Consider the following 12,071-nt stretch of genomic DNA (forward strand, 5'->3'; position numbering starts at 1 on the left):
TTGTTTAACTAGTCTCTGCTAGGCTCAATAGATCTAGGGTATACTGGTTTATTGCGGCTGCTGAAGTGCTCGGGAGAGTCCAACTAATTTCTAAGTTAAATTCAAATCTCTCTGGTGCTGAAATTACAAGTAACTTCAGCACTTACAAATAAGTGGGTTGTTAGTTAGATGGATCATGATTGGTTAATATTAAATACTTTACATTGGTAAAACATTTAATTTATCCAATCATAAAATATAGTTTAGATCAGGTTCCAATGTAATCGCTGCGATATCTCTGAATTAGCGATAATAATGTTTCCTGTCAACTCAACCCGGTTTACAAATTTGTTCAAAATCAGCCAGTTAAAAAAGCGAAATTTGCCGTTTTAGTGGTTGCTGCGGATCGCTGAGGAGCTATCAGAAGGCCTTAACAGCCCGGGTTGACCTCCATAGACCAATAATGGTACTCATACAATTCCATAAACTAGTAAGTCTATATGAAAATTGTATATGACTAGCATTTTTGGTCAACCCGGGAGCCCTGTCGAGGATAGTCCATTTGTATTATCTCCCCACATTCCAGACTGTGTTATTTTATCAGAAGAAGAAACCACATCGAGCACAAAGCTCAAAAGTTCCATCAAACCATGAAAACAGTTTTTCTACTCGGAATGTTAAACCTTCTAAATGCGGAATCAAACTAGATGAATAACAAGAAAGGCAATCGCAATGGTCTTTTCTTAATTTGCTCGTGCCTGAGGGCGATAGACCTACGGGCAGTAGCAAGGGGTAACGAGGAGAGGAAATGAGAGGAGCGGAAAGTGTGAATAGAGTGTGAATAGAATTAGCATATCATATCAATCGGGCGAAACAGATAGCCTGATAGCAAGACACTTTTGTTTCCTTTTGTCTGAATAAAAGACCTACTAATTAAGTTACCACGCTAGGCTATCTGGGAACTTTTACAACTTTGGCCGTAGTAAAAAGGCATTATCGCCAGCAGTAAAGGTAGCGAAAGGGGAATTAATGATTTTGTAAGAGGTCTCACATTTGTGCTGTCTGCATTTATTTAGCCCCTTTTCCTTTGTTTATTCAATGTCCTCCAGTAATGGGAAAAGAAAGTGAAATTTAAGCAAAAACAGAGAGCAAATCAAATGTAAATTATTCAAAAGCAGCAGCCTCGTTATCGTGATTAGATTATTTGTTCAACTCACCACCTGTACTCGCAAGAAAGGAACTTGAGGCACTTTCATCGCAATTTCGCCCCCTTTGAAAGCGGAGTCCCGGTGAGAGCGGCCCTGTTTAAAATTAAAATCATTATTATTTCAACTTACAATTGTAAACAACTCAATTTTACACGTTTATTTGGGATACAACAGGGATACTATTACACCTAATATCCAAATCCGGCACATAACTGTATATAGCTAGCTAATTAAACACAGGTACTCCCTGTTTTTACAACAGGAACGTTGCAATTTGAAGCGATATTCGAAATTTATAGCCTCCAAATATTTTTTAATTTGAAACAAATAAATAGAATTACCGATCAAAACAATTGTTATTTCGCTTTCCTACATAAAACTGGACTCAATTATAGATTTTTCTCTCTCAATCTGCACGTGTAGGCTGACCTCATAAACTTTGAAAAGCCGTTTTATCCCTGGAATAGGAAAATACTTTTTTAAAAATTGAAAAGCCGCTCTAATCTCAGCAGATGATAGTGTCTTGTTTAAACAGCCTCTCAAATTCCACATAACTTGCTCCTTTCTAATTGCATTTCGGAAGTGAAGACATTTGCTCATTTTTTGCCTCCGATTTTGGCTGAAGAGGTCCTATGCTGTTGTCGAAGCAGAATCATCAGATCTATAATCATTCTGGTTTACCTGGCGTATAAACAAATCAGACGAAAAAAATTCTTGGTGCATTATTTGACTTTACTTTTACAACTACCATTAGAACTTTGTATAATCATCAAATAATCGCTTCGGATCTGGTGCTTTTGAACCATCATAAAATTAGTTCAAAACGAATCTTAGATCTGCTTGTCTAAAGGCTTTAGCAAGTCCAACCCAAGATAACGTATACATGCATGCAATCATCTCCACTAATTACCATTACTCGAGCAAACTTCGTCCAATAGCAGGACTGCACTATACTGCTGATTTATATGCACACAGGCTGGTCTCCTATTTTTCTTGAAAATCTCTATAATAGTGTTTGTCAGAAAACCATCGGGGCTCGAGGGCACAAGCCTAATTCAAACCAAATATTCGGAACTTTGTTTAACTTAATTTCAAATTACTGTTTCGTCATTTTATGCTTTAGGCTGTTGTTCGAAGCAGCAAACCCAAGATAGATCTGGTCACTTAAGACACCACAAATAACTGCTTATAAACAATTGTTTATGTTTTTCTTCTGTTTATTCAAGCTGCAACTTCGAGGCAATATAGCGATCGTTCAAATTAAAAATCGGCCATACCATAGGTAAGTATCATTTACTTACCCGCACCGGAGTTCCATGGCTAATAATCGATTATAATGGAAAAATATTGTCTAAAATGTTGTCATTATCCATTATTGTGGGGCAATTTTAGACCACGTAATCGAATATGTGAACATTACAATCGATTTTTTTCGAAAAATAAAAATCCATTAAAATCCATTAAAACTGGAACGTGGGGGGGGGGGGGGGGGGGGTTTAAAGTAAACGGAGGGAACACCGTTCAAACCACAATACAATATATACAGGGGCGGATTTAGGGGGGGCGGACGCCCCCCCCCCCTCAGGGAATCGACCCCCTGCCGACCCAAAGAGTCCCCCCTTTGATACTTTTTAAGAAATCCATTTTTGGCCGACCGACCCCAAAATTTTCTAAAGGCGCCTTAGGCGCCAATATATACTAATTTTGAGGGGGGAGCGCGCGCCGAAAAAACGCAATTTTTCGGTCAAAATTTTCCAAAAAGTGCCTAAAAACGCCTTTTTTGATCTGTTTTTTCAAAACTTTTCCTGCGGCGCAAAAAGTTTGGCCAAAATAGGGACAAAACCATGCTTTGGGAGAGCTCGAAAAATCAATTTGGTCGACCTTAAAAAAAAGGTCTTGGAAATTTTCGAAAATTTTTTGAAAATCCGCCCCCCCCCCCCTCGAGAAAATCCTAGATCCGCCCCTGAATGTATATTATTTTCAAAAATATATATATAAATTTTAACGTGAAATGTAACATTTTATGAAACGTTTCACGTAGCACCTGCACTAAACAGGAAATGAGATAAATTTGATAAAAGTTGTAAATTTCACAAATAACCTCTCAAAAAAATCCATAATAATCGATTATAATCGATTATCATGGATTATATTAGCATAAAAAGAATTAGGATTGTAATCTTTTTTAATGGATTATAATCGATTAAAATGAATAATATTGACCTAGAAAACATAAGGATTAAAATTCATTTTTAATGGAATATAATCGATTATTTTGTAATTTTATTCGGATTTTATTGATTAGAAAAATAGTTTCATTATAATCCGTTTTTAATCAATTATAATCAATTATTATCGAAAATTATTGAGACACACCACAAAAATTCAATATAATCGATTATTATCTATGCAACTCCGGTGCGGGTAGGAATTTACTGGGGCTAGATTAGGTTTTTTAGCCGACCAGTTTTTTTAGCAGACTCAAAACAATTAAACAGTCAGAACGCTAAATTCAAACCCGGTATTGGCAAATAGAACACGCGTGCTCCGCTTCGCTCCGCGGCGCTTACATCCGGCAGGCGAAAATTATTGTGTTGGAATCCCTCGGGGGCTATTCTCTTGCGCGAAGAACCGAATGGGCAAAAAAATAGTGGGCGAAGGACCGAAAACAAAATTAGCCGAAAAAATTTTTTTTAAAAAAGGAGCAATTGCTATTCATTTAAAATGATATAATTGAAGCAATATTTTGCTTCTTTCATAACGCAACCTTTGAAATACAAAATTTGTTCCAATTCCGCGGCGGTCAGTGACAATTTGAAAAGTTTGCAGATTTCTGCCGTTTTTATATTCGGTCAATATCAATACTCAGTCTCTCAAATTGTTCACTTTCTTTCCAAATTTTAGATTACTGAAACCTGATTGGCTGAGTTTTTTTTTTGCGCATTCGGCTTTTCGCGTATGAGGGATTTGGATCAATTCCATAAGTACAGAAAATTAGATGATTAGTTATTTTTCATATATGAAAATTGTATGACTACCATGTTTCCATAAACCAAAAATATTGATATTCTACATTTGAATTTCTCAAAATTTTTTCATTATGTTCGTAACCGAGCAAAAAGGAAAAAACTTTGGTTTAAAAGTAAACTTAACCGAAAACAAGTGACAAAAATTATGCATTAAAAAAGCATTGGAAACGGCCTGACATGTCTTGAATCTGTCTTTCACAAATTATATAACGAAATATTCACTATTTCATCATTGTAATTGCATGCTGTAACCAAATATTTGTTCTCGATGTGGGTTTTTTTTCTTCAGACAAATTTCAACTTTTTATCTAACCTTTTTTGACGGAATTTGAAAAACTGCTTCAATTTGAGAAACTGTTTCACCTGTGACCATTTTTCTTAAAGTTATGAGGGTTTAAAAATTACCGTTTTGGTCCATTGGGACAATTAACGCGCGATATATTTCGCGCCATTAACGCGTAAGCGGAGATTTAATCCGTCTTAGAATCCGTCGTTCCAATTTAATCCGTCGTTCCGTCTTAGAATCCGTCGTTATAATCCGTCGTTCCGATTTAATCCGTCGTTCCAATTGGTTGAAAGAAGCTTATTTGCCATAATTGATTTGTTACAAGGAGCGAAATCTATTCTTTTGTATTTTATATGGAGTCACCCCCCACACTCCATATAAAATACTAAAGAATTTTCGTAGAAAAAAAAACAAATTTTAGAAAAAAATTTTATTTCATTTTATTACATTTAATATGTTAATGATATTTATGTTATTACTGTTTCATAAATCTTAAAAGGCAGTCGGAACATTCAGGGCTTCGCCCTGATACGAGCAGTCTTGTCGTTTCTTAAGCTAGCCGTTAAGTTTGCAGTTGAGTTGATTTTAAAGGAACTATTTTCTTTCTCAATTAACTAAATAGAGACAGAAAACCGAGCACACGCCATATGTTTTACTATAGCAATTGATTCCGTTTAATACAATCATCCATCGTCTTGTTCCGGCTCTATATTCATAAACTCACTAATGATAAAGAAATTGAACAATTTTTCTCGTCAATATGTTCTAGTATAAGGTATCAATTGCAAATAATTCACTTTCATTTTTAGCCCAAATTGTTAACAGGAGTTTGCAAAATCTGAGCAACTTCAAGTCGAATATACAATCCACATAAAATATAAATCAGCAATAATGGATCACGTGCAGATACAACAACAGATGTCGCTGATTAGCAAAGATCAAATTTACCCTCATGTTGTGGAAAAAGTTGGCAACCGAGTCCGGCCAGAATCAACTCATCGCGCCGAACGTCAAACCATAGAAAGTGAGTCGGGTACTACAATGATACAGTGGACCCTCGAAAAAGCAAATATTATGGACAGGTCACCTGTCTATCTTAGTTGCTTTTCCGAGGGAACACTCTATCATAGTCCGTTTCGCATGTTATAATTTTGAAAGCCGATTTCCTGGGTTGACCGAAAATGCTTGTCCCACAATTTTCATATATGAAAAAATGCGTATCATACAATTTCCTACATCTCTATAGATAGAGAAAATGTTAAGAAAACACCTAAGATAAGCATTTTTTATATATGGAAACTGTAGGACAAGCATTTTTTCATTAACCAATAATATGATTTTTCTTAAAAATTTTCTCAAAATTTTTGGGATGTGCTTGTGACCGAACACTAGTGACTAAAACCATGGTTTACTCAAAACTAGAGTCACCAAAGGGTTAATCATCTGCCATTTTCAATGCATTACAAACAACTTGAATTGCGTAAGAGTTCTCTTCAGAAAGCATATACTGAAAGCATCAAACTTTTAATTTTTGGGTCTTTCCCATTATAGCTCCCCAGCCTAGTATCAAAACAATTAAATTCACGCTGACACGTTTTAATGCAGTTTTCAAAAAAAAAGTAAATTTATATAGACTTTCCTTTAATGAATTTCAGAAAATAAAAGGAACTGGAAAAAAGCCGGAAAATGTTTGTTTGAGTACAAAATTCGATTTGAGGCTGAAAAAAAATGGGGCAACTTCAATAGTACCTGGAAAAACTTTTTTCGTCGCCATCAAAAAAATGCTAGGCTCTTTTCCAGTTCCCCCTTTCAAATTCAATTTTGAAAAGCTTAGATAACGTTGTCATATTGCAATGAAATTTGGCGTGGTGAACAAATCGACAACTATGAAGAGATTTGTTCTTCAAACTTTACAGCGTAACATCACGCTTTTAGCAGTAATAACACGTATAACAAACATAAAACTCGGTATTTTGAAAGGGGGGAACAGGAAAAGAGCCAAATGCTATTCATACATTTTTCATACATGAAAACTGTGAGATAACCACTTTTTCCAAAAAAAAAGAAACACAGTTTTTTTTCATCACCAGACTGTTTTATTTGGTTCAAATAGCCGCACAAATCAGTTTGAATCTTTTTTCATTGATTTTTTGAAATTGTTTGAAAGTTGTTTGATAAGCATTTTTCCATACATTTGATGTATGGAATTGTATGATGAGCATTTTCGTGTATGGAACTCTAAGATAAGCATTTTCGGTTAATGGGGGTCAAGCTGTGTTGTGTATAAATAATTTATTTCGAAAATCTTGCAAAATACGTTCAGTCAGAAACTGTAGTTAATTCATAGTGTATATCAAAAAAAGCTCGCTTCTGTTAATTTTACCGTTTAACAAACATTATTGGATTACCTTATTTGTCGTCAAAACTCAGTTTTGGCATTTTTTTGAATTTTCCTCCTTAAAATGGTGAAAGAGGAAATTTTACGAAGTAACAAAACATAAAATTTGTTTGAAAAAAAAACTTCGACATCTTTCTGAATGACGAAATCATAACTACGAAAGGATTTGAGAGCTCTAGTTGTCTTATTCTCAAGGGACCTGGTTATTTTCAAGGTAACACTATTTCATAGTAGTACCTTGAGTCGATTTCAGCATGCCAATTCGCCATTTTTTTGGATAATTTTTTCGGATTTTGCGCGATCGGTCATCCTTAAAGGCTCTTTTTTCACCTTGACGAGTATGAATTATGTATGATCTCTTTTACGCGAACTCCAACCACATTGGAGTTGCATACTGCATACTCGTCACGGTGAAAAGAGAGCCTTTAAGCCTGACCGATTGCGCAAAAATATAAAAAATCCTCCAAAAATTGAAATACTAGTCAAATTCGTCACGGTAAAAAAAGAGGCAGGGTGGAAAACAGGGCCCGTTTCGAGTTCCCTCCTTAAATTTTTTCTGAACTTCAATGTATAAGTCTTTTTGAAAGAACTTTTATGGCACTGATTGACTTGCACTGATTGCTCCCCAGTCTCAAATCATCGTGGGAGCTTCCTTAATGTCCTTCAATAGTACCTGGAAAAACTTTTTTCGTCGCCATCAAAAAAATGCTAGGCTCTTTTCCAGTTCCCCCCTTTCAAATTCAATTTTGAAAAACTTAGATAACGTTGTCATATTGCATTGAAATTTGGCGTGGTGAACAAATCGACAACTATGAAGAGATTTGTTCTTCATACTTTACAGCGTAACATCACGCTTTTAGCCGTAATAACACGTATAACAAACATAAAACTCGATATTTTGAAGGGGGGAACTCGAAAAGAGCCAAATGCTATTCATACATTTTTCTTGCATGAAAACTGTGAGATAACCATTTTTTCCAAAAGAAAAGAAACACAGTTTTTTTTCATCACCAGACTGTTTTATTTGGTTCAAATAGCCGCACAAATCAGTTTGAATCTTTTTTTATTGATTTTTTGAAATTGTTTGAAAGTTGTTTGATAAGCATTTTTCCATACATTTGATGTATGGAATTGTATGATGAGCATTTTCAGGTATGGAACTCTAAGATAAGCATTTTCGGTTAATGGGGGTCAAGCTGTGTTGTGTATAAATAATTTATTTCGAAAATCTTGCAAAATACGTTCAGTCAGAAACTGTAGTTAATTCATAGTGTATATCAAAAAAAGCTCGCTTCTGTTAATTTTACCGTTTAACAAACATTATTGGATTACCTTATTTGTCGTCAAAACTCAGTTTTGGCATTTTTTGAATTTTCCTCCTTAAAATGGTGAAAGGGGAAATTTTACGAAGTAACAAAACATAAAATTTGTTTGAAAAAAAAACTTCGACATCTTTTTGAATGACGAAATCATAACTACGAAAGGATTTGAGAGCTCTAGTTGTCTTATTCTCAAGGGACCTGGTTATTTTCAAGGTAACACTATTTCATAGTAGTACCTTGAGTCGATTTCAGCATGCCAATTCGCCATTTTTTGGATAATTTTTTCGGATTTTGCGCGATCGGTCATCCTTAAAGGCTCTTTTTTCACCTTGACGAGTATGAATTATGTATGATCTCTTTTACGCGAACTCCAACCACATTGGAGTTGCATACTGCATACTCGTCACGGTGAAAAGAGAGCCTTTAAGCCTGACCGATTGCGCAAAAATATAAAAAATCCTCCAAAAATTGAAATATTAGTCAAATTCGTCACGGTAAAAAAAGAGGCAGGATGGAAAACAGGGCCCGTTTCGAGTTCCCTCCTGAAATTTTTTCTGAACTTCAATGTATAAGTCTTTTTGAAAGAACTTTTATGTTGAAACTGCATCCAAACGTGTCAGTGTGAATAGGTGAACAAATTTTTTTGCAACATTTCTTTCATGCGAATTGCCGTGTGAACAGTTTTTGAGCAGCTTCATTTTGTAATTTTACGAGGGGGCTGGAAAAGAGCTAAATTATGTATTACTCAAACTAAATCTGCTTTTCTCTCGCGAAAGAGAACAGTCATGTCGCAATCATAGATATTCCCGACATCTTTCTCAACAAACCATTGAGTTTTTTCAAAAAAGTAGTATATCATTGAGTCAGCATAATGTTTAGATTGGCAACATACCTCCAACCAAACTGTAAGAATCGAGGCACAAAATACAGCGTCCAATAAGCCAGATGACCAACTACGGCAGTTACCTTTGGAGGCCACAAATCATTTCGCTACACTGATCCAGAACCAGTACCTCTTCAAACTGAATCCAGCAGTAATCCAAGCACAGAAAGACATCAAATGTGCAGAAATGAGTGAGTCATCACATTTATTGGATGACAGAAAACGAAAAAACAACCATGATGAATCGACCGACGAGAAAGAGAAGTCATGTCGTGGCGGCATGAAAAAGAACGACGTCCCGAAGGGTTCATGCCTGGAGATACAAACCGTTCAACTGCCTATGGTCAGTTTATGCTTCTAACTATTTGATCAATGCCTAAAAGATAGTGCCCCGCATCCGCATGTTCTTATTTATTTCATTCAAAATTTCAAGCGGATGCCACTGATTTGAACTGTTGTATACAGTCAACTTTATATTTTTCACACAAATTCCTAAAGAGTTTTTGTTGAATTTTAAGGAACTTTATATATCGTATGATAGTCTTTATCTGTTTCTACCAATGGAAAATTACTTCCGAAGCTTTTCCTGACCTGGAGTCTACATGGCTGTTTTTGTGCTTAATGATCCTAATGCGATTAGCCCAAGAAAGCTGAGCCCCAGGAAAAATAAATGGACCTAAAGCCAGCTGAGTCCTAAGGCAGATTACGCTTGTAGCTAGCAGAGAACTTCGATCAGCATAAAAAATCTCTAACCCATTTTAACACGCATTTGCATCTTTGCAATCAAACAATCTTGTCATCTGGTTTCTCAAATCAGTTTTTACTCTCAGCAAACTGCTAATTTTCTCTGTGGAATATAACTATGTACTTGATATGCCAGCTGATTGCTTTTCATTGAGGTTATATGCGCTAAAAATCCCAGCCCTTCAGAACCACTATAAAGCCGCAGGTGCGCCTGGCACTGATTGCTCCCCAGTCTCAAATCATCGTGGGAGCTAACTTAATGTTTTCATGCCTAATTGACATCGTCAAGTGCGTATCGAACAGATCCCGCGGTGAAAAAAATGCAGGAAACAGAATCGATTGCGGAATAATTGATTGATTTTTACGTCTTGCAAAAAAATAGGAAAGTGATATGTTGAAATATAATACTACAGTGCGTCATTAATCTCTTCGGATTACCCATTTTTTCTTTCCGTTTTTTTTTGTAGATCTGCAATGCAATGCCCTTGCACGTGATTACGTTCTAATTTCCTCGGAAAATAATTACTGATTGTTAATTCAGAGCCTTATTAAATTACAGCGGAATATTTTTCGAAAAAGAAAACTTAAAGTAGCAGGAAAATGCCTTAAATCTGAGTGTCCAAATGGGATAGGTGTTGTCATGAGCCTAAGTTTTAATCAAAATTTGCTTTAAGATGTTCACTGCTGGTGCCCCTGTGCTGCTAGAGGATCTACTCTGCAAAAGCGAGGTGTCAATCATTCGCAAAAGAAACGAATTTTTCAGACCCGCCCTCAAAGTCATCAACAGAAGCCCCGCCAACCAACCACCCTCCCACCCCCACGTGCCCTCAATATCCGTCACGCTCAACCTTCTTGAGAACGATCATGCATGCCTCTCTCAAACGAAGAGATCAAAACTTCATTTGCAATCAATAAGTTGAACTTCTATTTTTCTTTTTAGTGGGTTCATCTTTCTAAGCTTCTTTACATTACGCGTGTACAAATTATCTGAACATAAGTATAAAAAAAGTTTTAATTATTTCATTCATTCACATTTTTACTAAAAAGACTTGCATCTCTCTTCATATCTTTGTTTAAATTATGCGCTTTCGTTTCTTGATGACATATTTTTTCGCTCAATTTTTTTCGAGTTGTATGCTTAACCAGTCAGTTATTGGATCGTCAGTTTTCCACAGGGGTTCCAACGGCTTTCCGCCTATTTGTAGTACGAATTTTTGGGAAACTTCTCTCGGTAGTAGCTGCTGCTACGAGGCTTCCCACCCCAGTACCTCAGTCTGTTGAAACCTCCCAAGAAGTCGTATATGTTATACACAGCTGCATTACTTATTCCATACACGTTATTTTAATACACAGGCAGTCGCGAGTGAAAAATTCCTCTTGTTGGGTACCCTAAGAAGTTTTGATTAACATTCCAGTTGTTATTCCATTGCTTGTCGGAGAAGTAACATGTAAGGTATTGGTTATTCAGATAGTACGAAGTTGGTGTTGTTGTCAATAACAGAAATAATAACTTCCATGCAACGAAACACATTTTGAAAATTTTAAAACTTAGTTAATCGCAAATGTTTGAAAGAATCATTTTTGCTCACCGAATCCAACTCGAGATAATTTTGAATAAATTGCTGATTTTTATTTGGAGACAATAATTTTTAATTCAACAGTTATTTTTGATTGACCAAGTTTATTTGACAAAATTTCATATTTTTGAAATTTTTTTATAAGTATCAAAAAAATTGGAACAGGCAGAAATAATTTAAAAGAGCATTCTATTAATTTGCAGCATTTTTCACATGCAAATGCGAAGTTATATGGTAAGATTGAGACATATTTTTGTCTGAGAAGTTTTAAAGAGTTGCAAAAACTTTGGAAAGACAGAATTATTTTAAAAAAGCAACGGTCTAGACATCAGCGGAAACTAAAACTGAAATAAAGTCGAAAATTAATAAAGTTCTAGACAGAATTCAATCAGACAGAATTATTTCAAAAGAGCAAATTATCTAATTCAGAAAAATGTGCAAAACTTCACCAAAAAATGGGAAGTTTTTTCAATTCAATCTTCATCAAAAAAATGGGTAGTTTTTCAATTCAATCTCCTTGTCCAAAGTTATTTCAGAATCATTTCAGTAAAATAAAACGTTTTCCGATGAAATGGTTAAAAGCTATAATTAGTTGCAAAAAATTCAAGGCCACCATGCAAAAAGTGTTCAAAGTTGGCACATTGC

The 12,071-nt window shown here is 35.5% G+C and overlaps 1 protein-coding gene across 2 annotated transcripts; it reads left to right on the forward strand.

Moving 5' to 3' along the window:
• Window positions 1-842: 842 nt before the first annotated feature.
• Window positions 843-10,913, forward strand: LOC134844470 (uncharacterized). 2 transcript variants are annotated; one of them, XM_063861166.1, is made up of 4 exons: window positions 843-2,469; window positions 5,312-5,526; window positions 9,102-9,448; window positions 10,524-10,913. In XM_063861166.1, exons 2-4 carry the CDS (start codon window positions 5,394-5,396, stop codon window positions 10,767-10,769), a joined length of 726 nt encoding a protein of 241 aa, XP_063717236.1. In that variant the 5' UTR covers window positions 843-2,469; window positions 5,312-5,393; the 3' UTR covers window positions 10,770-10,913. The 2 variants fall into 2 exon arrangements, with proteins under 2 accessions (XP_063717236.1, XP_063717237.1); XM_063861167.1 differs by having other exon boundaries at window positions 5,328-5,526.
• The last annotated feature ends 1,158 nt before the right edge of the window (window positions 10,914-12,071 follow it).

Source organism: Symsagittifera roscoffensis, chromosome 4, assembly GCF_963678635.1.
Source record: "Symsagittifera roscoffensis chromosome 4, txSymRosc1.1, whole genome shotgun sequence".
Taxonomy (NCBI): Eukaryota; Metazoa; Xenacoelomorpha; order Acoela; family Convolutidae; genus Symsagittifera; species Symsagittifera roscoffensis.

What these genes read in the sequence shown, in the direction of transcription:
- LOC134844470 (XM_063861166.1), top strand. Translation starts at nt 5,394, where the DNA reads ATGGATCACGTGCAGATACAACAACAGATGTCGCTGATTAGCAAAGAT. An exon ending in CGAACGTCAAACCATAGAAA is followed by an intron (nt 5,527 to 9,101) that starts GTGAGTCGGGTA and finishes CATAATGTTTAG; the next exon opens with ATTGGCAACATACCTCCAAC. An exon ending in AAACCGTTCAACTGCCTATG is followed by an intron (nt 9,449 to 10,523) that starts GTCAGTTTATGC and finishes ATTTGCTTTAAG; the next exon opens with ATGTTCACTGCTGGTGCCCC.